The sequence below is a fragment of the Trachinotus anak genome, unplaced genomic scaffold (genome assembly GCF_046630095.1).
Source record: "Trachinotus anak isolate AG129_WGS33_773 ecotype Australia unplaced genomic scaffold, CSIRO_AGI_Tana_v1 ptg000007l, whole genome shotgun sequence".
In the NCBI taxonomy this organism is placed as follows: Eukaryota; Metazoa; Chordata; class Actinopteri; order Carangiformes; family Carangidae; genus Trachinotus; species Trachinotus anak.
In genome coordinates, this window is record NW_027273858.1 from 22,437,722 (window position 1) to 22,465,220 (window position 27,499).

The window sequence follows — 27,499 nt, forward strand, 5'->3', positions numbered from 1 at the left end:
TTGTGCTATTGATCAGCAAAAGGCTCGTCTGAAGTTAATCGTGCTGTATTTCACTGTTATTTAGAGTTACAGAGAGTGCTGCAAGTCTTAAACAGTTGTTTCTCAGCTCTCCGCTCAGTTTCCTCTGCAGAGACGTTTCTTGCTACCCAGCAAAGCTGTCGTTGTAATAGCAATCTGCCAAGGTGCAAGCACACCTGGCATTTAATGGGAATGGGAGATGGCACTGACTTCTGAATCATGCCCTTGGTGCTGTGACCATTTTTTACAGTGTTAAACTAACAAAAATGGATTTGGACACACTTTAGACCATGCGGTTAGATCGTTAAAATAAAGTTGTGGAGGAAGAGAATTGTATCCAACGCTGTTGGTATTGCTGTTCTTGTGTATAACTGCAACACATGGCATGCATCAGTGCATAATCAAACGTGCGCAAAGTGTTGGGTAACAAAATAGACCAAGAACCACTGGGGTCGGTTCAGGTTGTTGAAGTCTTACTCCAAAAACCCTGAACCCTACATTTCCCATATGTAACTCAGTAGCATATTTCATTTGTCCCTCCCTAAAAGATTGATGCCCATGTCTTTCAAATTGCATGCCTCCAGTTAGTAATTTGGTCTTTTTGTTGAAAATCAGAAGTATCAGGGGTTATATTTGCACAGAGCCACAGAGGACATTATACTACTGTTTCCACTGGCTTAATGGCACTCCCTTATTACCAGTAAAACTCTGCCTATGTAAAAGCAGCGCCTAACATTTCCCAACATTAACCAGACCTTAACCACAGCAGTGGAAGATCAGAAAACCTTCATATAAATAATTTTTCTGAGACGACTAAGTCTTTTTGGAAGACACTGACTAACCACCTTTTTATTGTCTAGGGTTGACGATTTATGTAGAGTCAAATGTGGATTCAACCAGGAAAGATAAAATCTGACTGAACTCTTAACCTGCTACCAAAATAATTCAACTAACCGTATTTTGTTTATTAACTAAACAGGTGCCAAGGGAATTTCATTGAAAACTACTTTTTTGAACGTGCACTTCAGACACAGTCTTTTACAGATTGTTGGCGTTTTTTGTATACGCCGTGAAAGCATGTAGTTTTAGGGAGATATTGTACCATGATCACACTACAGGCTTTTTACTTGATCACATTTATTTTCTGCTGTAATTTCTACTTATTTCTAATTTTTACTTGCCATGTAAGGCACTAATCATGATTATTATAAAACAGTCTGTGGCCAGAGATGATTACACAGCTCAGAGACAGAACAACAGTCATAAAAGGAGAGAATAGAGTGCAGTATGTCACGTCTGGTAGTGTGTCAGCCCAGCCAACGCCTCCCCACTTACCCCAGACCACATACCAGTCTGGCTAGCAGTCTGTGCCAAGGAGCCCATGCTACTGCATTAAGACTTATCCCTCAAAACTCTGCGTGTGTGTCTGTGTGTGCATGAGTGACATTTAGACTACTCCATTGCCATTTATGTTGGCATCACAGTGTATACCACAGAGGCACAATGCCTGAGCCAAGTGTTGCTGATGACTCTCTTTATCCATTGCAGTATGTAGGTTGGTAAAATCACACATACACACACAGACACAAACACGCACACACACGGCGCGGCGATTAAGAATAGCCAACTGGCGCAGATGGCTGTAAAAATATATTTGGAGCCATAAGCCTTGAGGACACTGTAATGAAAACTACCCAAGTAAGAAACTCAGAATACTAGAAAAAAATGGTGCCATAACGCAGCAATTAATAACCAGTATATTATTATAAGAGTTGGACTTCTTTAGTTTCTGAGCTCTCTATTAAAAAATACACTTCCAGAGAGCACTACAGAGCTTTGGGAATTGGGAATGTTGTTCATTTGCTGAACATTTATTTATTCTGTCATCATTCATTCAGTCATTGGCAATTAATGCTCAGTACTGTATTTGAGACTTGAATGAGAATGAGAAAATAATTAAATAAAACTATTATTCCATAATACTTATGATCATATTTTGAAATGTTGGTCTCAGGCTTCAGGACCCCACTACAACACCACCATTTTTCCAGTTTTTATTTTTAGCGGTTTAAGTTTGGTCAATAACCTTAAAAGAGCTAATTATAAGTTTTGCTAGAACAATGCCAATGTTAACTCTCATGTCTATCTGCTCTTTTCCCCTACCTAAGTGAGCATGCTAACCAGTTAGCTAGGTAGCCTGTTCCAGCCCTGTAGTCTCCAATCTGGAGGGCATATTATAACCTCCTGTACTATAAAGACAACAATGGAGCATCACTGAAGGTCTGGTCAACCAACAATCATCACACTCTCAGCAAAACACCTTGTTCGGAGGCTGAGAAAACTTACAAATATCTCCATCAAAAGGAAGCCTAAGCATCTGACTGTCCAAGGGAAAAAAAGTCATAGAAAACAGGCCTTCTTCAGAGATAAAAGAAATTGGTCAACTTGCAACTTTCCTATAGCAATGGACTAGAGCCTTGAAAGTAACTGCAAACAATTCCTACAGGTGGATGACTTACAAACCCTCTGTCTGTACAAAGGCAGTGTTTGAACAAACTGTTAATACACCCTCTAATGCATAACTAGGACAACACTGTATACTGCATGAAGTAGCTCTGGATAATGCTATCAGAATAATGAGAGAAAGGCAGGGCCTAACAAAGGGAGACAGACTGGTTGGTTTCAGTCTCCAGACTTAAACCTATGATGCTGGTTTGTGATGAAGGGACAGAAGGTGAAAGCAAAGCAACCTACAAATGCAACATATTCATGGTAACTACTGCAGGAGTGTCAAGACAAACTCTCAGAACAATATTTGACTTCCGTTGTAGAGAGAATGTCAAAAGTGTCATTTTCTGTTGCTGGATGAGACAAAAATTTCAAATTCAACAAGGAGATTCCATGATTCTTTATTTTTTGACATGTGTAGGTAATACTTTTTAGAAATGTTCATATTAGAAAAAAGAAAAGAGATTTTTTTTCTCTCATACACCTTTGTATTTCATAAAAAGTATACACATATGCACATGCTGCACATATGTACACCATACACATAATTACACACACATATACTGTACTTATAGATATATTTGCATACACCCATACCTATACCACCCAGATCAAATGTTAATACCCCATTAAATGACCATTATTAGGTGTCATCACACCCATAATTATACTTCAGAAATCTATACCTACCAATATGCCAGAAGGTGCAAATTATCAGCACTGTCCTCGCAGTAAAAAAGACTGAATAGGTCGTGTATCTGAGCAGCTTATTGTCACCCACAGCTACGTTTTATAATTAGACAACCTCCAGCAGCTGTAGGTGATGTTGGTGACATCGTGTAAAGTCCACATGGGGATGAGGTTGAGGTGGATGGGTGGGACAACGCAAGAGGCAGCAGTTCATTTCTTGCTTCAAACCAAACCAGTTAGTGATCTTTCTTTAGTAAGTAGTTGTTTTAATCCAAACCATAAATCTGTTCCCCAAACCTAAACAAGTAGTTTTTGACTAAACCTGGTTTGCTCCACGTTTATTACTGTAACCATGACAACAAACTCCTGAGCTAACTAGACTTATCTATGGTCCTTATGACAACTGATAATGACCATTTAATAGGGTGATAACATTCAGAGCGGGTCTACACATGGCACCAGTCAGACAGTCAAACTCAAGTTATATTTAGCTGCTATTATAATGTATGTCTTAATACTGCAAAGCTGCAATGATAAAGACCAAGGAACAATACTAATGAATTTATGCAGTGCCCTTGAAAGACTTATTTGAAAAGTGGACCCTCAGTGTTATGAAATAAAAATGTACTGTTCATGTAATTCTCAAGAATAAGCCAACATGCATGGATGGCATCATCATCTTAGACCATTCATTTCAAGCACAGGCATCAGCCTCTCAGATGAAGTTGCACCAAAACCCATTTCATAATTTTAATAATGTTTGATACAAGTAAAAACAGCCCTCCAGTACACTGTTATTAGCATTGTCACTGATTCACAGCTACCCCTGAAACAAGTGAAGAACACAGAACAATTCCTGCACTTCTGTAATATAGATTTTTAGATTCAAAACTTCAAATCAAGTTAATCAAAAATCATTTATTGAGTCAGGTATTCTCCGGTTTTGTGTCTGTGTGTGTGTGTGTGTGTCTGTGTGAGAGATGGAGAGAGAACATAACACACCGGTGTAGTGCAGTGCAGTGCCACAGGGCACCTTAACACCCAGGCCCAATTCAAAGTGAAACAATAATTCCACTCTACTTCTGTTTCTGTCATGTTGAGAAATGTAATTTAAGGCCAGTGAGTTCTGACCCCAAGGCTCTACTGTATACCATGCTTCCTCCATGAGCTCAGTGGGTGTGTGTGTGTGTGTGTGTGTGTGTGTGTGTGTGTGTGTGTGTGTGCGTGAAGGCCAGGCAGACCCCAGGTTATTCTCTGTCCCAATGGTGATTTCAGACAGCTGTGTCCCCACTTCCTCTGCCTTCGAGACACACACAATACACACGTGTAAACACGCAGCTTAAAAACTGAATTGACAGGGATAATTATCACCTGCATGACATGGCAAAATCACAATAAGCTCTGAGGAGTTCTTCTCTGTATATTTTCACAATTAAATCAAAAGAGGCTGATTTTCCATTTGCTCTGTTGCTTATGTTTACCAAAGAACCAAAAAGGAAAACAGATTATCAGTTTGGTTTAACTGGAGAATGGGCTCGTTGCTTTGGCAAATATTGGTTGGATGAACTTCCTCACCTCTGATAAAGTTAAGCAGACAGACACACCCCTTGGCTTTTCCCTGGGAAGCATCTGGGACTGTCCCATACACAGAAGTAGAGAGAAATGTTTTCAATTAACTGTCTGTGGAGCTTCAACATGGTGTAGCAGTACTGAATAAGAGTATTACATCAGCATTTAAATTCCCTTATACATCCTAAAGTTTCAGCTTCTTCTGTGTTCCTGGAATCTACCCTGTTGTTTTATCATAATACGTCTTGAGTCAGTTTTGGTAGAGGAGTCACATTCATGTGTTGGAGGCCAGCACGCCGCTTCTTCCCATTCTAACTGTTCATCCTCTAGCCTTTATGTCTCTCCTCCAGCCTCTGACTGGTCTCTAGTCCTGTGTTGCAGGCTAACATCTACTTCCTGTGGCCTGTAGCCTTCATCACAGGCTAACATTCAATCCTCTCCTCAGGCCTTCAGCCTCTAGTGCACATCAAGGCAGAGCTGGGAGAAACATGGAAGTCTACTCATAACACTATTACAATTAGTAAGCTGTCATCTTGCCAGCTAGCTAAACAAAATCAAAAGTACATTGAAGAATGTAATCCTGGCTATAACGCACAGCTTATAGTTTACACTATATCCAGTGAGTGATAATCCTGTGAGAGAGGTGGATGCTGATGGGGCTTCTAGTAATATGCAGCCACCCAGTTTGTTTGGACTCTGGGGTATGAATTCAACAGTCGGTCGTTTCATACACATAACACCTTCAAATGCTGTATGGCTAAGCAGCCAAACTCTAGAAACACCATACACACATGAAGGCCACAAACACACACACACACACACACACACACTGCTGAAGTTTCAATCATTTGAGTGTTTATGTAGGAAAATACGGGTCTGCCTCCATCCTCTGCTTTCTTATACATTATTTCACCCCCAAAGTGTGTAAAAGAAAAATGTGTCTTTCACAGGTTTCAATGTACAAAGTGAAAGTAGTAATAAACGGCAAGTGCATAAGCTAATGGTCTGTCCATCTTCGTGTGTGTGTGTAAATCTTATCTCTGTATCTATCTCTTTCTGTCTGCCTGTTTGTGTGTGTGTGTATGTGTTTCATTCAGACAGGGGACTCTGTGTGATCTGGGGCCAGCCAGGTCTCGCTATGGTTAGTAAGGTCATGACAAGCCAAGTTATTGCCTAATTAGATTACTGCGCACATCCTGCTTAGAGGCTACACAAACACACACACACACACTCACACACACACACACAGCGAAATTCACACAGGCAGTGATAAGAACACATGCACACAGAAACAGACACACACACACACACTTTCTCCTTTATCTAGTCCTCTGTGTGTGTGTGTGTGTGTATGTGAGTGTGTGTGGCCAGGAAGAGAGAGGCCCGGACTGCTGCTGACCCTTTAAAGGTCTTGACCAGTGTGGAGCTCAGGAACATCTGCAGGACACACACACACACACACACACATACACACACAGCAGAATGACATTTCCTGTCCATGTTACAAAGAAGAACATGAAACATGAAACATTCATTCATTCTTGTTCTGCCTCTCTTCTACACTGAGCAGTTCATCTGTCATAGTTTTTAACGGAATGTCTCTGATCACTATTCAGTAAATACAGAGAAGCTGATTTTTAAGAGTTGAATAATAAATATCTGATCTAAATAAAAATACCAAATGTAAAAATATATTGACATGAGGGAGAGACACCTGCTCCAGAACACAGGGGCAACCAGTGTTTGGTTTTTCACACGGACTCCATCTGGAAGGACTGAAGTGGCTGAAATGGGACACAGACAGGAGGCTTTACAAACCTGGGCCTCATTTCTGTAGTTTTGGTTGAAGTTTTTCTATGATATGACATAGAACATTTTATTTGACTAAAATACATCAGCAGCATCATTAGGTGAAAAACAATAGCGAATTTCTGCATTGCATGTCTGCCTTTGGTTTCTGTATTATGAATATTGTAATAATCACAATGTCCACTGGTTTTAAAATAGAGATTTTGATTGTTGGAATAATTGTGTAAAACCAGTATCATTATTTGGCCCAGATTTCTTTTTTTTTTAGTACAATTAATTAATTGACATGCAAGTAAAAAATAAATGTGACTAAACAGCAACGTTTCAAATGAGGAAACTCCACTTGCTGATGAAGACTTTGTGATACACTACCAACGGTATGAATGAGACCTGGATGAGAGAACTGATGGGAGTCCTGCATGTAGAGAGACTGAGGTATGACCTGTCTGGAACCTGGTACTACAGCAGATCCAGGACCAACAGATCTATCCCCTCTGTATCACATTCTCTTTATCTTTCTCGATGTTAGCAGTGAAGATGTTGAACTAACTTTATGTCATTTGTTCATTTATACTTTCATACTTTTTTCAGGGGTTATTATCATACTAGAAATTAATGTATGTATTTACTATCCTTTTTGTAAATATTGTACCTGTCCACTTTATCCGAGCGAGTTTCGTCTGCTTCTGACTTTTTGCATTTCTTGGATGTGAAACTGTGTTTCATTCCCATAGATATGTGGATTTGAGATGTAGTATTTTTGCTGGTAATGTGGGTATATACATGTCAAACCACATACTGTACACATATGCTGTGGGTGGATTTACATGTGGATTTATTACAACTTCTTCCAGGACTTTCACACTGTGCAGCCAAGATACAGCAGGAGAGAAGACGCAGACCTGGTTTTAAAAACCCATCGTTTTCAGTCCAGTTGAACTCACATCTCTCCTTCTTTCTCCTCTTCCTTCATCCCTCGTTCTGCCACATACCGCAAGACGACCAATCCTTAATTGGTGCTGTAACCGGTGTGATTCATATTGCCTCATTAATATCTGTTGTTCACACAATCTTCCCACATATCTTCCTCCTCACTAATGCTCCCCTTCCACCCTGCTCCACTTCTCCCTCCATCTCTTCACGTCCCTTTTTTTAATCTCTCAATCCACTGTCCCTTGTTCCCTATTTTCTCCCATTTCCATCTATTTATTTTACCCACTTACATGACCCCCCTCCCTCTCCTTGTTCACTGATCACACATAAATTAACACTGAAGGCTTCCATAATTGCTTATGTAAAAACTCACACTAATGCACACAGCGCTCCCTATTTAACGGGTCTAATTTTATCCCCCCCGCACCGTATCACCCGCCTCACTAATACACACGGTTTTTATGCTAAATGATTGATGTCTCACCATACCACATTTTCCACTTCATTAATAAAAAATTGTGTCTTTATTTATTAATGGGTAATATACATATACATGTATTTATGATTCAATTAGGGCGACGATAGAACTGCAGTCAGGACCTGTAAGAGAGAATTTACTGTGTAAGCTTGAACATCTAAGTGCTTGGTAATGTATCTGTATTGGGGCATCGCTCCTCTTGCCATGGAGGACGTTACTGCACCATAGAGCGCTGTGCATTAACAGAGGTATAGATGCTTTACATGAAGCCCAGCTTACAGAAATGAGATAATAAACAGGACTGAAAATGAGGATAACGGTCATAAATAATGTAAGAAGCGAACAGCATGGTTAAGAACAGGTTTTAAAAGATCATCATTTGCTAAATAACGAGAGAGGCAAATCATTTAACTCAAATAAATATAAAAATTATTTTTGGCTCCTTTGTTATTTTTTCTTTTATGACAGCAGGAGAGGAAGAGAAACACAGACGACAGGGAGACATGTGAGGCCGGGGAGAGAGGGAAGGAGGATGAAAAAGTGGTAGGTGATGGGAAAAAGTTTCCCCTGCCTAATTTTACTTAATTAGGCTGGACATTAATGTGATTATGAGGTTACTGAATGTGTGTTTAGCAGCCGCCAGCGTAGCAGGTTAAAAGATGCTTACTGCTATGTTGCTGATTTAAGTGTTGTAGCTTTTGTGACGAGTACATAAGTGAACTACAGACGAGTGTGAACTTAGACTAAACAATAGACTGGAGGTCAGATAGCTTAGACCTCATAGAGCTGTGTGGGTCCTCTGAGAAGACTTGTGCTGGACTGTTGGGATAGCGCCTCTGGTAACCATAAAAAAAACCCAGCACTGCATTCAAGGAAACTGGATACTCCAATCCAAGATGGCAGCCATTTATGGACGTTGCTGACTGAATGTTTATGGGCTTCTGCATGCTTGAGTGTTTTTCTCCAGCTGACCAGGGTGACAGCCTGTGTTTGAGGTGGTTCGTGAAGCTCGGAAAAAGTCTCCAGCTTTCTTCAGCTGCTTCTCTTCCAGTGGTTGTGTAGTAGAAAAATGATTTTAGGTCACTGGTCGTGAGCAACTGAGTGCATCTTTGTTAGCTGCTAAGCTAGCAAGAAAAGTGTCCAAAAGGGTTAGCTGCAGGTTGCTAGTTAGACATTTTACTAATGAGTGGAGCATTTAAATTGTATAAAATTAACAAAAACCCAGTGAAAGGTTTTCTACTTGTGGAGCTGTGCACCCAATACGAGTGCAGGAGTTTTAAGAGTGTTTGTATGTGCGCCCACTTTATCTAAAGATACATGACTTTGATATATTTTGCACATATCAGAATTTGGGTTAATTGTTTTGTGTTTGTTTAAACACAACATAAAATGGTGAGGGCTGCATACGTGTTCTCATATCAGAGATATTGTTTTTCTCATTATATCTAACAACTTCTGCTTTTACAACACACACACACACACACACACACTAGGTTTACTAGCCTTGTAAATCAAGTCCTAAGGAGGACACTCATTTGCTTGAACCATTACTTCTGGGCAGTACTGGCTACTAAATTAGCTTATATTAGCTGTTTTTTTTTTTTTTTTTTTGTAAATGTGTGTGTTTGAGTGTGTGTATCTGACCACTAACCTAATAGAAGTCGGTATAACCCTGCTGGCGGAGAGCATGCAGCCACAGGGCTAATAGAAAGATAATGAGTCCATCCATACTCACGCCTCTATTAAATCTCTCCTTAATACTCTCTCCCTGGAATGGTGGGTGTATTAGAGCCCGCTCCTCCTTTATGACTGCAGCGTTATGAGAAAAGTGAACAATCAATGAATATTCATGGTCCAGTGGAGCTAAATACTTCTTACAAATACACTGTTTACAGTGAGAATTGAATGTGTTTCCAAGGCAGAGTGCTCACTTGGAGCTGCAGAAAAGTTTGTGCATGAGGTAAAACTGCTACAATACAATATTACAATAGAAAACATTTGGCAACAGACTTGGGTTATTAAATCAAAACTTCAGTAATATAAAATAAAATGTATTTGCCCAAAGATTGGAGCAAATTGTCCCAAGTCACACCCAAACTACACATGCTTGATGAATTTTTGATCCCACAAACCCAGAAAAGTGATGTTATTAACCCATAGATATAAAAATATATGGTTATTTTCATATGTATATTCTTCAAACAGTGTCAAATGTAAAGGTGAGATGTGATATAGAAAAGAGCTCCACCTCATCCATGTTTTTCTTTCATTTCAGGACATGTCAATAAAATATTATCCTCTAATTTGTTATATTTAATGCACTTAAATATAACACATTAGAGGATAATATTTTATTGTTAGCAAATCCCATGAAAAGCTTGAACCATAAAATGTGTTAAATGTATAGTTTAATGATAGAATATGTTTTTTTCCCATTAGAAGTGCTTGAAGACAAGCTAACCAAAGTTATATGTTTTGTTGAGTTGTGTACTTACATCTTCCCACGTATTTCCAGCAATTGTCAAACCCAGCGAAATCCATGATTTTCATTATGGTAGCTGTCTGTTTCATTCGGTCATCTGTCAGTAGGGTCATATCTACTGTGCACATGCATCTGCATTGTGGAGTCAAAATAGACTTTCCATTTAAAATAAAATAAAAAGCATAGAATTTGTATCTATAATTTTATATAATTGTGTTTTGAGCAACATTTTACAATACACTTTTAAGAAATTGGTAATGTTTGACTATACATTTTAACGGAGTGGATCTTAAGTTATCAGAGAAACAAGGTAAGCAAATGTTAGCTCAGTTCCAAGCAACTTCAAGAAGTCTCTTTCTGCTGAGCACTGTCAGAGAAACATAGATTTTTAACATGAAACAGCTTTATTCAGTGTTTTTACTGGATTTAATCAGCAGGTTCATTTGTTTTGGAGAGGAGGAGACCTCTGCGGTAATAACCTCCTGAACGATTGACACTGAGGAAATCCTAACTGTGAGTAGCCGACTGCACTGGTGGTGGAGATGGCAACTCCCATGATCCCATGCTACTTCACAATATCCCCAAACCCCATCTTTTATTATTGTTTCGATTGAGAGACTCCTAGTGGCTGAAAATTACATACATTATATTACATTCAAATTATTCTCTTTTTTAAATTCAGTAATTTTTTTGCAAAAGCTCCTCAAACAGGAGGAAACAGCACATTTGGTGCTCTAGTGAATATTAGCATCAGCAGGACAATGAATGTGGGATTGAGTCAAAATAAACTACAGTGTGTGTTCATGGTATTAAAGTAACATGCGACTCTGGGAGCCGCATGTCAACAGTGTGGCTCATTGATGTGTTTAATGGTATTTGAACAACAGTGGAGCTCTATGGCACAGAGGAGTAAGAAAGATCAGGCTTTGGATGCACACACAATACTTGCTAGTAGGATAATTTCATGTAGAAAATAACCAGACTTTATTCAATTCAAAAATAAAGGCATGTTAATAGAAACCAGCAGTTGGACTGTAGAAAAACAAGAAAAGTCGACCATGATGGAAAAGGGTTCCTTAAAGGTCTCATATTGTATAAAGGTATATGTCCAAGTGTTTTTTGATTATAAAGCAGGTCTAGGTTCTATATTAATACTGTGAAAGTATCAAATCCTCAGTCCACAGAGGAATGTACACAGCCTGTATTCAGAAACTGAGCCTTATTTATTTATTTATTTATTTTTATTCCCTTCCTTTCTTTACTCATCTTTCCTTTTGTCTTTTCCTCTGGGAGTGGTAAGATAGCTAATAGCCAACACAAGTTGGGAATATACACCTTCTGGGGTTGGGGAGGGATAGGGAAAAACAAAAAAAACAAAAAAAAAAAGCTGAGCCTTAAAATGAGGACTTCAGGACTTCTGTAACTTTGTGATGTCACAACAAAGCCACTGACATCACTCTCCCCCAAGCCCAGCCCACCTGGACTCACCATCCAACTCTGCAGGATTTGATTTGAAAGCTCACCTGAAATCTATGATATTTTTATTATCACTCAGCCAACACTGAGCCTCTCTTCTGATTGGCTGACTGACCTGTTCTTACTAGAGCTTCATCGAGAGGAGATTTTTTTTTTGGTTCTTAAAACCACAATTATATCTTCTTCTGGATATCAAAACTTAAAATAAAACACTGGAAAAGTGTAAATCATCCAGTTTATTCTGCTGATGAAGCCTCAATGCTCAACATCTACTATTATAGTCTCAAAAAGTTTAGTAGCAGAAACTAATGAGTAACCTTGCACTGACCTGCTGGCTTAAACAAAGCATGTACTCTTTGCACCAGATGCATCCTAAACAGAACTGGATCCTCCTGTGCAACCGTAGTGTTTTGTGAATCTAAATCATACAGACATAAGTTAATGGATTTGTTGCTCCATCGTGCGCAACACCTCAGCGCTGTGGCTTTTGTCCAGTCCAGTCAAAATACATGCACACATGTTCACACAATCTGCATCACACTTTCTGTCTCTCTTTCAAACTACACCCCCCACCCCCCCAACCCCCCAAAGAGAAAAGCACACAAATATCCAGGAATATTTTGATATGTATTGAGGATGAGGATAATGTGATGTCACCTCTAACACCCAGGTAGAGACACAATGTCCCTGCCGCTGCCTTCCTTTTACATGTAAAAACAGCAGAGGAGGCACATATGAATGACAATGTGGCTTGTGTCAGTGCAGGCTGACTTATTGGGGATGTATTGTGCAGGCCAGGCCAGCTTACTTCACGCCGCTGTGTTATTTACCCCTTTTTTTCTATTACCAGTGCATTTTTATTGCAGAGGGAATCGGGAAGATGTAATTGCCTACCAGGTATCTGCTTGCATTATCGGGCCTAGGATGGCATTAACTATAAATAGATAAAGGACATTATGCAGCCATATTGTGTACTGTGTGTGTGTGTGTGTGTGTGTCTGTGTGGGGTTGGTGGGTGGATGATAGGGGCAGCGAGTGTTTTTGAAAGTATGTTTGCTTGTGTGTGTGTGTGTGTGTGTGTGTGTGTGTGTTATTTGATTTATTCAAACTACACAGCCTGTGGTTTATGACAGATAGGATATACAAATCTATTGTGAGGTTAGAATTAGATATTTGACCAGACAATAGGATAAGCTGCATCTCCAGAAGTGACCTGCATAAACCCTGGGTGTATATGGTTAGTGTATAGGTACAGTGTATGTGTGTGTGTGTGTGTGTATGTGTGTGTGTCTTTGAAAGTGCTTTAGAAAAGAATGTATTGTGCAATTTAAGTTTCTTTGCATTTAAAAGAGATGTGTGAAACCTGCATCTTTCAAGCAAGCTGAGCAAGGTGTGTAACAACAGAATCATCTCGTTTCGTTTTCCTTCTTTCTTTCTTTCTTTCTATGTTTCTTTCTTTCTTTCTTTCTTTCTGTCTCTCTGTCTGCTTCAGTCTGGCTATGTGGGCACAGACAAAGTCAAACTGCTGCTCGCACATATTTGGGCAGCTATTTAATTAAAAGTGGATTACAAGAGTGTTGGGTAAACAAAGATCAGATTAACAAATAGGCCGTTGCTGCTTTCCCATTTGCTAATGCAAATTTGACTTGACGATGGGATTGGTCGTGCAGAAGAACAGCTCCGCCACTCCGGCGGAATATTAAGACCCGGTCTGGAGCTCAAGTTAAGTCGGGACAACTCGCAGAAGTTGGCTAAGCCCCCATCCTTATGCCCAGTGTATGTGTGTGTGTGTGTGTGTGTGTGTGAGAAACACTGTACCTCATCTCTTATCTCTGAGGTGTGGTTTTTGATTTGAATGATGCCATTTATGCAGCAGATGATGAACAGCATAGTGTGATTTTGTTAATGTTTTGATACTAAACCAAGAAAAACAATTGAGCCTGCAGACTCCACATTTGTTTTGTTTTTGTTTTTTTTATTATCCAAAGATTTGTAATTTAGTATTGAAGCGCAGAGTTCTGTCCTGTATGTATGGAGACATCAGTGAAGCCTGTGATCACCAAAGTCTTTCTCAAACACACTGAAAATTGGATCATTGCAATGGAAATTAAATGAAACTCTTCCCTTTTTTGCACAGAGGTCCTTAAAACCTTCAAGGATTCCTTGAACTCCCTCAAGGACTGCCAGGACTCTTTGACTCCAGGTAGAGAATCAGTGAATTCTGCATGTCCCAACTCCCGTTTCATAGTCCAATCTATCTCCTCTATTTTCTATGGTGGCCCTGAGAGCTCAGTCAACGTAACTCAACACATATTCTTATTTGGACTATGACACTAGATATTTACCCAGCAATAATGAAAAACTACCTTTTTTTTGTGTTCCCTGGAAACACTTCCGTTTGTCGTCTGTGCCACTTGCAGCGTGTTTATGTATGCGGTTTCATTATCAGTATTTGCAGGACATGTTGTCAAATTGATGAAGATGTTTTCTGAATTTGTTTGTTTTGTCTATTTACATGCATTTTATTGAGTTGCTGTCCATTGTCCACAGCTGTTGTAATCCAGATGAGAATGTGTTGAGTTGAAAAAAATCCAACAGTAAACCACCCACTCACAATGAAAGCTTCACAGGGATATTTTGATGCCTCTATGGTTGAACATGGCCCCCATCCTAACCTCAACCATCATGGCAATCCATCCAAGAACCTATGGAGACACTTCAAACAAAACCCAAAATGTCAACCTCATGGTGACAGAAAGGGACTGAGCAAAGTCATAAGGGTTTGTCATCTGGGGATCATGGATTTTTCTGCAAAATTTGATGTCAACCCATTTAATAATTGTTGAGATATTGTAGTCAGCACCACAACATTATTGGGCCTAATTAAAACGCTAAGGCAGTAAGGTATCTATCTATCTATCTATCTATCTATCTATCTATCTATCTATCTATCTATCTATCCAGTCTGACAGAGTCTCTGTCTCTTTGTCTTTATTTCTCTCTTCCCATCTCTTCCCATAATTTACTTGCTCTCCACATCCCTCACACTCCCCTCAGTCCGTGTCCCAGAGTTTTGGACACGGTTCGACCTTGCTGTGATAGACCGTTGCTGTGCTCATTCCTCTTTTTCAGGACACCTCTTCACCTCCCCGGTCACAGGAGAGTGAGAGAAAAAGAAGAATGAAGTGGAGCCGGAGGAGGAGGGATGGATTTATTGACACGAGGCTCGGGCTTGGGTCGATGCATCAGAGTCTGGATCATGGTGGATGATGAGGCCTCTGGGTGTCAGGGACAACTTCATACAGGCCGGGCCAAGCATTTATCCATGCAGCTCTCTGTCTAATCTATGCCACTCACTCTTTTAGTTCAGAACATTTCCTAATTGTTCTGTCGAATGGTAAATCTTTGTAATCCTTTCTTAGATTTTATTTTTGTGTAGATTATATTTTCCTAAGTGTCCATGTACATCAACTGTCAAATCAAGCAGGCCATCACATATTTTTCCTTTTAATTCTCCATCAGTGAAGTTTGAGTTTCTCTAAGTTTACCTCTGCTCATGCTAATTCTCCAACTCTTCATATCACAATCCAGGCATGTAAAACTGATCACTTGTTGTCAGGTAGAAAGACCTATTGGCTACTGCATCTCTGAGACTCTTCTCACAAGCAGCATTTCTTTTGTTCAAACTATTGTTAGTGCTTACCTGACGTGGAGGTGCAGTGGCTGTGTGAATTATGAATAATGTCTGTCAGGAACAAAGGCAGAAATTGTGTGCCATTGTTAGCGGAGTCGCAAACAGTGAATAGACCAGTAAAAAGTGTGTGATTTGGAGGTCAAACAGGCCATAGCTGTTTGCATAATTTCCTTCCTTTGCAACTTGTTTGTTTGTGCAAAGAAGAACTTTAAACACAGCGAAAATTGTTAAAATGGATCATTTCTGTAACAGTCTCATGTGAAGGTATTGAAATTTACTGACAAACAGTGTCACCCTGCTAATGTCACAACAGAAAACGCTAACATGGGTTATTTTGGAAGCAGTGGTGATGCCAGACTCTTTGGGGGTGCAGACTATTGCACTCAAATAAAAGATATGTTGGATTTACTTAAAAATGTTGTTTCAAGTGGTTCCACATAACTTTGTTAAGTAGATGTTAATAAACCAGTTTTCATAACAATTAATATATTGAAGTACTGTTGAAGTATTGAAGACTTAAGTGACTTTAACTTAATGGGGTTACTTTCTTTTTATGTATGAAGTCTAAATTAAACTTATGTGATATGGTTAAGTTCAGCAAATGAACTGGATATACATTACTGCAATACATGGTTATTGCGTAAGAGTAACTTGATGTGGTTAAGTTAGTCTTAATTGAGTTTAGTTTGTCCATTAAAATGATAAAAATAGAAAAAAGCTATTAACAGAGGGCGAAATAATCACAACTTTTTACCAAACGGCACTTTTATTAACCACTCAAAGCAGCCTGTTATACAAAAACACCTTTGCAACACTTGGCATAAAAATGCTACTTGCACATGTATGAACATTACATGTTTACCAATTTGTTTAATGTATTGTTATTAGCTGAAATTTAAAGAGCACCCATATCTACATTTTAACATAACATTGTTAAGTCCCACGATATATTTTTTAAATTTCAATAAACATATTGCCAATGAATTCAAACTCGCCATGGCAAGGGCTATGCCTCTTGGGCAGGGGTCACAAGTTTTTTTAACAGCATGAGGTTGCCAGAACTGCTGCACATGTAATTTGACAATCAATTATGACACAAATTGACACATAATCATGTCACAGAAAAATCATGACCAGAACGCTCAATCAATCTTATATCTGTAGGCCAACAAAATCTCCACAGAGGACTTTACATCATCAACAAGCAGTATTTGGTCCCCGGTCAATAGTTTAATACCGCTGCTTTAGAGTCCCATTTGAAATTCTACCTTTCAGGCACAACAGTAACAGTAAGAACTAACAAAAAATGTTAACAGTCATTCAGAACTATAGCTGAAGTAGTCAAAATAACAAAACCATTTCAGCGCAATGAATAGCCTCCATGTCACAACAATGTCACGGCTTCATGCATTCATTCCAGCAGTTTGTTTTTGAGTACCCGGATTTTGGTTGAAAGCCTGTGTGTATCAAGTTCCATCAGGATCTTTTGAATGAATTCGAACATGTACCTGAGGTCAGTTGGATAGCTCAGGTTCAGGTTGTAGATGATGCCAAACAGTAAGGCACAAGCAGTGGCGACATCTTTGATTCCAGAGAGCACCTGTACACCTTCAATGATGATGCCCACATCTTCTGGAAGTTGATCAACATCTGCACCTGGATGTTTAATCACATAGATGCCGATGACCGTCTGGTCCAACTCTCTCTGGGTCTCATCTCGGGTCTCGCCCTAAAAAACAGACAAAAAGGGACAAGATAATTTAATAAAAAAAATCTCCCACTGAAAGCACATGATTCACATGAAATTTGCGCCATTTTAATGGAGGGTATGCACATGACGTTACGGTATTCAGAAGTCACCGCAGAACGCTCACTGAGTTTTAAAATGACAAAAGTAACGAGCCGATTTTCTCCGAGCCCATACCAGTCTGACATGTCTAACTTTGTCAGTGTGTAGCCTACATCATGCCTGACCTAACAGAACTGCAAAACATTGTGAGGATATGTCTGACTTTGACCGAGTTACGTTCAAGAACTTGCTTTCAATCACGGAAAGTAAATTCACAAGCGTTTTTTTTTTTTTTTTTGATCGATCAGCTGTGTTTACAGTTTCAGGTGTCATTGTTATGATAGTTAGACAGATGAATTAGTCTTCTAACACATCCTAAAGTTTGACATGTCAGATTTTTTCAGGAGAGGAGCAAGTCAGGTTTAAGTGTTGGGAGTCACTGTCAGGACGAGAGTAACAGCTGTAATCTCGTCCCTCTGTACATTAACAATGCGCCTGTCTGTCACTCTGCCGGTGCCGCGGTCACACTATTACAGGATTTATTAAAACACACAACGTAATGTCGTCGAGTCCTTCTGACCTCAATTGTTTTGATACTACATGTTTTACCCGGTTTCTCTGTGCCCACCGCTATCCTTCACCACGTTGAGGGATGTTTGATTTGCCACTCAGTCCGAATGAAAGGGGCGTTGCTCAGGGCAACGTGACGTAAAGGCATACCCTCTATATTCTCCTTGATAACCGACTCTACTAGTAAGTGAAGTAAGTGTCAGTTAAATAAAAATAGATAAATAAATAAAAACATTGATGAGAGCATATTTAGTGCTCTATTCAATGTTGAATGAAAATATCACTTTAAAACAACTGATAACACTTACTCCGTATTCCTTCACTAGCTCTTCAGGGTCTTCATTGCTACTGCTTGGAGGCTGCAAGCTCTCCTTGTTTCGATGGAGTCGTTCTGGAAACACAACAGGAAATACACTGTATAAACAAGTCACTGGCATCAGATATCAGTTGGCCAGCCAGTCTTCATGCAGAGGTCACTCAGACATTCATAAAATAGTTAACTACAGGTGCACTTGCCAATGAGCAACAAGGGCAGAGCAAATAAAAGTGTGTGTGTGTGTGTGTTGCAGGTAATTATACACAAACCTGGTCAATAACAGCCATAATGTTTGTGATTTTGCGACCTGCTGCTCCTCCTTTCTTACGGAGCACTCTAGTCAACTTGTCATAGTAGTGGTCCAGCTGCGACATAAACTTTGGGATGAGTGGGATGGTGGTTATCCACGTGAACTCAGCGCTTACCTAGGTACATGTTTCAACAAGACAAAAACACAAAGTACAGAAAATTAACACACAACTTAAAATTTACAAATGTATAATTCTAAACAGGTGTAGGTACTTCATGCAGAATCTAGCTTTAAAGTTTACTCAGAACTAGGCAATAAGTACAAAATCAAATGTCAAATGGCGCTAACCGAGCTAACGGAGCTAACCGAGCTAAATGGTAAACAGATGTGGTAACTTAGCCTATCGGTGCCATGACTACTGGCAGTAAAATGCCATGACTTACTGGCAGTAAAAATGTGTTTACTTACCTCTATTTCGAGAATGGCTGGCTGTGGATTTGTCCAGGGCGCGTTTCTCCATGTGCAATGAAAAGGATAATGGCGGATGTAACAGAAACCCACGTGATTGTGAATGAGATTGGAGGGGATGAGTGGTGTCCTCAAAGGAACAAACTACTACTGCTTTCAGTTTTACATAATTTCTACATGACAGAGTTGAGCAGGGGTAACTAACACAGCCAAGTAAACCTGACATTGCATATTTTTGCTTTCAACCACCACAAGCAACTTAAGTTGACATAACAAACTTGTGGTTTTTGAGTAATTGGAACATAATACTATGTTTTATAGCTAACAACAGTGACATTTCCTTTTTTTGAGTGTGGCTGAGACTACAATTTGCAGATGTTTCATGAAAGCCTTACATGCAGGCTTTGGGTAGACACTAGCTGAAGCATGCGGGGCACCACTTAGGGAAGGGTTGAGGTAACAGTTGTGCAATGCATAGTGTCCATATGGGAGGTTTGAAGGGCTTTAGAGTTGTCATTGTTGTCATTGCAAAATGTGCAATGTGTATCTGAGGGGCCATCGGAGGCCCCTTTTCCCCTTGGTGGCCCCAAGCATTTGCCTGATAGTGTCCCTCAGTTCGGAAGCCAATGGCAGTTTGGATGACCTGTTGGAGTCTGTAGAGTTTCATGAACAGATTAACCAGTGCATTGATCAGTCTCTGTGCACGTCACAGTGGGTAAAAACAAGGAACATGAAGGAGAAATGGAGTAACTGATACTGTGCGTCAGGATTCACTGATGTTTTCAAGTAAAGCAAAGTTACTGACATGTATGAGCCGCAAAAGCTACGACATGTCACTCCTCTGTAAAACGGAACTATAAACTCCAAAATGTTTGTGTATTAACATTGTATGTAGACATAGAGATTATCCATCCCTCCATCCATTAGGTATACTGCTTATACTTTGAGGGTCGTTGGGGGGCTAGAGCTAGTCCCAGCTGACATTGGGAGATATGCTGCACCCTGGGCAGGTCGCCGGTCCATCACAGGGCTGACATATACATCATCATCCACCCTTTTGGGCAATTTAGAGTCGCTAGTTAACTGACATGTACCTCCACACAGAAACTGAGACTTGAACCCAGATCCTTCTTGCTGTGAGCCAACAGTACATAGTATAAATTGGACTGATTGTATAAATAGACTGACTGATAGATTAGACTGATAGACTGATAGACTGAACACATATTTTCTTTAGCAGCACCTCTGCATGAGTTCCATGTGTGATATGAAAGCTTTTCTAATGGTTTCATGTCATGTCAATGTATCACTCAGTATCAAGTGTACCATTACTACTGTATATTCTCCTCAGAGGAGATGAAGGCAGGACAGGAAATGTACTTTGAGACTTTGAGAGGAAGATAAATAAAATAGATAAATAAATAGGAAAATAAAGTTAGCTAATGTTTTGCACTGATTGGGGTTGTGATATGGTGTTGTTGGGTAATGTTTTGAATCAGGACGTAAACTTTTGTCCAAGTTAAATTTAGGGGCCACAGTATAATTTTTCACAATAGAAAACAATCAGATTAAAACTTCTTTCAAAGAAGTTTAATTCATCCCACTATCTGATGTGGATCAGCTATTGTACTGTTCCTGTATGAAAAGGTCAGGGACCAGTGCTGCACAGAGGAAGGACTCAGTTTGTTGAATAATACAGTGGATGGTGTTATGGGGGACACATGAAGCCTCCTCCCACGATGCTAACATGCTTCAGTGTTATTTTAGTCTCTGGCAGAACAGGGATAGTCCATCTGGGTTAGCTGTAGAGTCACCCTGTACAGTCCCACTGAGGAGCACCATGGCTTTCTGCAAGGACAGGACAAGACACAAAGAGTTCAGGAGCAGCGGGCTGACACAAAACGCTGACAGGAGGAGGAGGGAGAGGAGAGAGAGGAGAACAGACACAGGAAGACCAAAGGGGAAAAAAAGACAGAGATAAAGAGTAGAGGGATTGAATGTGAGCAGGAGGAACTGGGAAAGTGAGATGGAAGAGCAGCAGGAGAGTGATTGTGAAACAGGACAAGTGAGGAAGAGGATGAGATGGGAGGAAGAGAGGAAAGAACTGAAAGAAGAGTAGGGTGTGACATAGGATTGAGTTTGATATATAAGACTGTGAATTTAAAACAAAGACAAGTAAAGACTGGACAGACTGGATTTAAGGTGGCGTGAAAAGATGTAATCAGCACAGAACAGGCAACACAGTCAGATGAGACCGTAATGATACTGTATACGCTGCCTTTCAGACATCAAATACCAAAATGATACAGTTGAATACTAAACTAATTAGTTGCACACTATAATATATGCAGAGTAATATCTTACAACATGATAAGGCAGGATGGCAGCACATGATAAGATAATGGAATATGATAGGATGATGACCTCTGATGTCATATAAGGTAACAGCTGTAGTCCTAATGAAAACATTTAATGATAAAATATATTAGGAAATAATGTAATATTAAAGTGCAACATGATAATTAAGTGAACTCAAGTAACACTCACAAATTTGAGGTACAGTACTTTACTAGAATTTGCTTCCCTAACTTTCTCTTCCACAACATTTCAAAGGGACATTTGTACCCCTTATACTTTTGGAAGTATGTTGAAATTTGCTATTTGTCAATATTAGCTGCACAGACTCGGTCCAAGAATTCCATACAGAGCACTTTTTTTTCCAGCTCTAAGTTCGTCAGTTCACACCTGGCTTTAAAACACGTCTCGAGTGACTTCTCACTTCCCCACTTTATACACAAATAAACAAGCCAATCTGAATGTGGTCTGAGAGATTGGATCTCAAATGTGTCCTGAATGCGTCCTGGGTGCGTTCACACCTGAACTTAGAGCTGACCACTTGTGGGATTGGATCCCCTGAGACTGATGTTAATACCAGGTCTGAACAGGGCCTGGAACTGATTTTGAGATTTGAGAGTGTGGTGGTCAAAGGTCAAGGTCTCAGGTGACCTCACAGTTTTTGGCCAGGACTCAAGAATTCAAACACTAATTATTTCAGAAATGTTTAACAGGATAAAATGATGTATTGATGACATTTTCCATTTTCAAAAAAGATCAAAGATCAACGTCACTTTCATCTATAATGACATAATGTCATTATAGATTAAAATATAGCAGTATCATAAACGGTAGCTCCACCTCAACCAGCAACTGTCCAATAATATAATGTATATAATATAACATAATATAATATTTTTCTTTTGATAGTTAAGTACCACTCCTAGAAGAAGTAGAGGGGAAATTTTAAATGAATAAGATGCTCGAAGAAATATCAGAAAATTAATAGGCAATGGAAGTAACTTTGACTCCCTCAGCTTCTCTTGCTAATTGTCGAGTTTAGCAGCACTTTGAAATGTGTCTGAGTGTGTGAATCAGGGCGTGTATGCCTGCAAGCCCACGAGGATCGCCAGAGGGGACATCACTAACTGTATCTACCACAAAACACATGCAAACACACACATCCAGTTAGCCTCTCCTCTGGTCTGGTGTTTAAACCACCTATAAGGTTGGATGGTTAGCTACAAAGGAGGAAAGGAGAGGAAGTGAGGAGGAGTGAAGAGAGGAGAGGAGAGAGGGAGAAGAAAAGCATAAATCAGTACAAGAAGAAGAAGAAGAAGAAGAAGAAGAAGAAGAAGAAGAGAAAGTTCAGAGTGGACAGAGAGCAGACTAGGCTACTGCTGCCTGTCACACTGTGTCATAGTCACATAGTGTATGTGTGTGTGCGCGCGCGTGTGTGTGTGTGTGTCTATGCAAGAGACTGTCCAACATAAAATGTTTCTTGCAGCAGTGTTCAATCCCTCACAAATCCATATGTGTGTGTGTGTGTGTGTGTGTGTGTGTGTGTGTGTGTGGTTTGGGCTGAGGGCACCAGACAGGCAGGAGGGTAATTTGGTTTGGCACTAATGCAGGGCCAAAGATCTATGCTCGGGGTGAGAAAAATGTCTCTCTCACTCTCTCTCTCTCACACACACACACACACACACACACAAACACTTTTTCCAGTGTAATCTAAATGGAAGCAGACGGTTCACAGAAGCTCTTTTACTTCCTGTCGTACTTCACAGCATCTCAGAGACCCACTGTAAATGTTCACATGGTAGACATGGCAACATGAGAGTGTGTGTGTGTGTGTGTAAGAGAGAGACTTTTAAGGCCCTTGCTGTATATGTCAACATGCTGTATGGCTCTTTTCATATGTACACATTTTATGGACATGTGTAAACACAACCTACAAGAGTGTGTGCGATTGTGTGAGTGTGCTTGAGCAATTTTTGAGAATACACACACACAAAAAAATATATGTATGTGCATTTCTATATATACAGTAAATATCTATGTTTATGTGTGTGATATATGCATAGTTTTGTGTGTGTGTATGTGTGTGTGTGTATAAGTGCTAAAAACGCTCTGCTGTTTTTTTCTCCACGTAAGGAAACAGAATATTTGCATAGCCTTTATACTTTTCCTCATATACAGATTTTTTTAAGCAAGATCAGATCATCACTAAACTTTATGTCATCAATGAGCGCCAATAAAAACTAAATGAAAGGTGAAAGTTGTCATATTGACAAGTTTGTCAATTTATTAACATCAACTCGAAACATTGAGTAGGATGCAAGAAAACATTTCACCTTAAAAGGGCTTTTTGTAAGATTTCTCTGCAGCCGAGCGTGGTTTCTTAGTGGGAGCAGGCGGTGGTGACATTGTTACGTTTAAAAGACCAGAATTTATAACACACCAGCTGAGCCGTCCACCTCTGGAGACGGCTGCTGGTGAGTAATGGAAGGAAGTTTGATGCTAAACTTGACGTTTCTTCTGGACTGGTGAGTAGCTATTAATACCAACATTGGCTATGTAGCAATAGCAAAACTTACAAATAGTTCCTGGTAGCATCTGATAGCCTTTGAATTCAATTATTATTTTTTCGACCTGGCTATTGTTAACAAAGTAGAGATAAAAAGGCAGTAAACATTCTTTCATTCATCATTCAGTCTTCTCACGCTTCCTTATTTGTGATGTATTTGCAAAGAAAAATTACAGAGCCAGCTAATTAACCTTGTACAGGTTGTGCTGCATCACCTGTGCTGGAAATGAAAGCTAGATAAGCTATGTTTTCGTAGCCTAGCCTGTTAGATGAGCCTGACCTCTGCCTGCGCTCCAGCTTTTCCTCTTAATAGATGTTTCCAACGCGACTTCATTTGCTCAACACAAGTCAATGAAATCAGTCAAAACACAAACTACTTGTGTTCATTCGCCTTTATAGCTCAACACCATGCTAATTACACCCTGCCACATCCATGCTGTCGTCTAATACTACCTAGCTATATGTTTTACTGACTGCTGCGTCATATTCTCAACATGGAGCAACTGTTCATGAAGTCAGTTGAACATTTGATCATGTGATCGGCTGTTGTTGACTAATGTATGTCAACTTGGTGGTTACATATTCTTCAAAACGAGCCACATGTATGTGCATCATATGTACAAACAGCACTACACCTCTGTGACTGTCTCTCTCTCTCTCTTTGTGTGTGTGTGTGTATCCATGCTCTTTCATTTGGACAGGTGGCTGTGTACACGGCCTCACACCCTGTCACAGCAGCTCTTCATCCTCCTCTTCCTCCCTTCCGCTCACACTACCAGTGGGCAATTATAGCCCCACCACCATCACCCTGTTTACACCTTACATCGCCACCAATTACCAGGCTTTGACACCCAGGCTGGGAGGGGTGTAGGTTGGTGGTGTGGTGGTGTTGGTGGGGGGTGGGGGGTGGGGCAGATTCACACCCCTGGCCACACTGTCACAGCCTTACCTGTGAATAGATACACAAGCAGGGGTGAGGGTGAGTGGGAAAGACGCACTCAGGTTACACAGGATGACAGTGTTTGTCAGTGCAAACACATTTTTGAAATCACAGGGTAAGACATGATGCAATATATCTATGTGAAGAACAGAAAAATATATTGCAATAAAAAGCAAAACTCTCTTTTAGAGAGCAAGAATCCAACCTGCACTATGTGTAATGTAAAGCAGAACTGTATGTGATTTTTATAGACACACAGCAACATGAACACATGAGCAAGCGCAGTAATGGACAAAAGGCTGAAGTGCTAAAAAGCAAAACATTTCACTTCAGTGTATGGCATTACTAAATATCTTACAAAAATATATACTTAACATAATATGTTTATTATTTTTGGCACAAACATTTGTACAGAAATTGATTTGTTTATGAATAGCTTCGGTTTATGAATAAACATCTGTAAAGCTGACGGCATTCCTCTGATCCTCAGCCCTACTCTGTGTTTAGTGCTATCTAGCAAAGGTCACAATGCTAACTGAGACGGTGGACATGGTAAATGTTGTACCTGCTTACCATTAGCATGTTAGCACTATCACAGTGAGGGCATTAGTATGCTGATTTTAGCATTTAGCTCCAAGCACCGCAGTGTGTGCGTGTGTGTGTGTGTGTGTGCATGTGATGCCCATGCTGCGCAAAATAACAGTATCATACAAATACATATATATATTGTTAGGCCACTGTCATTTAACTGCAGCACTTTGTGTTGATTTTTTACTCTACATACAAAGTTTTGAAAATAACAAGACTATGTGTCTAAATTATCCTGAAATTATAACATAAGAGGGAGTTCTGAGTTTGCATCAACAACAGTTCAGAAGAGTCTTGAAAATGTCTTGAAGTTATATTTTCATAAGAGAAATAGGGGGATTTGCAATAAGGACCTTTCTTTTACATAAGCCTGTTTGAAATAGACCTAAGAGTCCGGTTCTCTTCACAGCTGAGATACATGTTTATGTGTGTGCAGGTGTGTGTGTGTGTGTGTGTGTGTGTGGATGTAGAGGTGCTGCACAGAAAGGTGAGTGTGGTCTACTCTGTGATAGGGTGGGACAGAGGGCTTGGCCTGGAGCACAGCTACGATTAATGGACACACACACACTAACACACACCATCATCCGTCCTTTCTGTCCCATTCTTGGGTCATGCCTTTTTAACCCCTTTAACCCACTGACACACACACATGCACACACACACACAAACACCTGGGCCAGCCTGCATGGAACAGTCAAGCTGTTCTTTACACAGGGGAGAGGAGCAGTAACCTCGCAGCCACAGTAATGTCTCACTCAAACATAAGCTAACACAGGACAATGGTGAATGGTGTGTGTGTGTGTGTGTGTGTGTTAATGAGCTGACCTGCTTGCTCCACCTGCTCTCCCCAGCTGGCCAGGCTGAGACGGAGTCAGATGCCGTAAATATCTGGACGCGCCTCCGCTGGGCATTACTCCACCTCTCTCTGTCCGTTCTCTGTTTCTGCCCTCTCATCTCTCTTCACCTCCCTCCTTCCATCTTCTCCCCTTGTGCTCATCTCCATGATGTCACTGCCTGCTGCTGTATCTCCTCATCTCTCCATCTGACCTCTTTCTCACTCACTGATGTGTTCTCCTTTCGCTCTCTCATCTCTTTTTCCCCTAATCACCTCTCCCAGTTCATTTCCTCATCTTTATGGTACTTTCCTCGGTCTGTCCCCTTCTGAGCCTCTTCTTTGCATGTCTTCTGTTTCCTCCTCCCCTTTCTTCTCAGCACCCTCCATCATTTCTCCTCTCCTTCTGATTTTTTTCCTGTTGCCTTGCATAATAACTTTTCTCTTACCTCATCTTTCTTCTTTCTCCCTTTTTCCTGCCTAAACCTCTCTTTGAGATTGTAAGGCATTGATACAGTCGGACTTTTTAGGTCCAGTCTCTCCAGTCTCTAACGGACCATGTATAACCCCCCCGCCTCTCAGACAGGACTGTGCCTACAAACATGTATCTGGCATGCCTGGATTTTAGTGCTGGAGTCACTGTCCATGTGTTGGGGAGTAGTGGAATACATACATTAGACTAGTAGTTTTACTCCTGAATCTCAGCCTGAGGAAGAATCATCATGGCCATACTTTGGCAGTTTATTTATTTCTATTACTTTCCAGCCCTTTCCCATGAATAGTTGAGTTTTTTATTTCTTGGTTTTTGTATGACCTGAGAACAAGTAGGCACTTTTTGGAACTGTTGTGACTTTTTTGTATGATATATTTTTTTTTTGTATAATTTTGTATCAAACCCTAACCTTGTCCATTGTCGATCTGACAGTTTTTTTACAAAGTTTGAACAACTTTTTTATAAGTAACTTTAGTTAACTGAACTAGATTTCTCCTCCTGGTAGCTTTGCCCTAGTTCAACTTCTTCCAGTGTGAAGTAATTTTGTTTTCAAAGTAGCTGTAATTGTATTTACATATCCTATATAACTTATTATATTCAGCAGAAATCTAAATGGATATTGATAAGACACTGATCAAGTGTGTACTTCTCCTCCATATCCTCCATGTCCTCATC

General features: G+C 40.0%; 1 protein-coding gene across 2 annotated transcripts; it reads right to left on the bottom strand.

Annotated features, from left to right (window-relative positions):
• Positions 1–16,404: 16,404 nt before the first annotated feature.
• LOC139623319 (uncharacterized) lies at positions 16,405–20,874 on the bottom strand. 2 transcript variants are annotated; one of them, XR_011691469.1, is made up of 4 exons: positions 19,051–20,865; positions 18,602–18,757; positions 18,325–18,407; positions 16,405–17,386 (listed from the first exon to the last, which is right to left on the bottom strand). XR_011691469.1 is itself a non-coding variant. In XM_071481466.1 (3 exons), the coding sequence occupies exons 1-3, from the start codon at positions 19,274–19,276 to the stop codon at positions 17,069–17,071; spliced, it is 627 nt and encodes a 208-aa protein (XP_071337567.1). In that variant the 5' UTR covers positions 19,277–20,874; the 3' UTR covers positions 16,405–17,068. The 2 variants fall into 2 exon arrangements, 1 of the variants encoding a protein (XP_071337567.1); XM_071481466.1 differs by lacking the exon at positions 18,602–18,757 and having other exon boundaries at positions 19,051–20,874.
• Positions 20,875–27,499: the final 6,625 nt, after the last annotated feature.

Excerpts from the sequence above, each read along its gene's own strand:
- LOC139623319 (XM_071481466.1), bottom strand. The coding sequence starts at position 19,276 with ATGTCAGGTTTACTTGGCTGTGTTAGTTACCCCTGCTCAACTCTGTCA. Across the intron at positions 18,408-19,050 it reads CAGCCATTCTCGAAATAGAG|AACGACTCCATCGAAACAAG; the intron begins GTAAGTAAACAC and ends TTGTGTTTCCAG. Across the intron at positions 17,387-18,324 it reads AGCTAGTGAAGGAATACGGA|GGCGAGACCCGAGATGAGAC; the intron begins GTAAGTGTTATC and ends TCTGTTTTTTAG.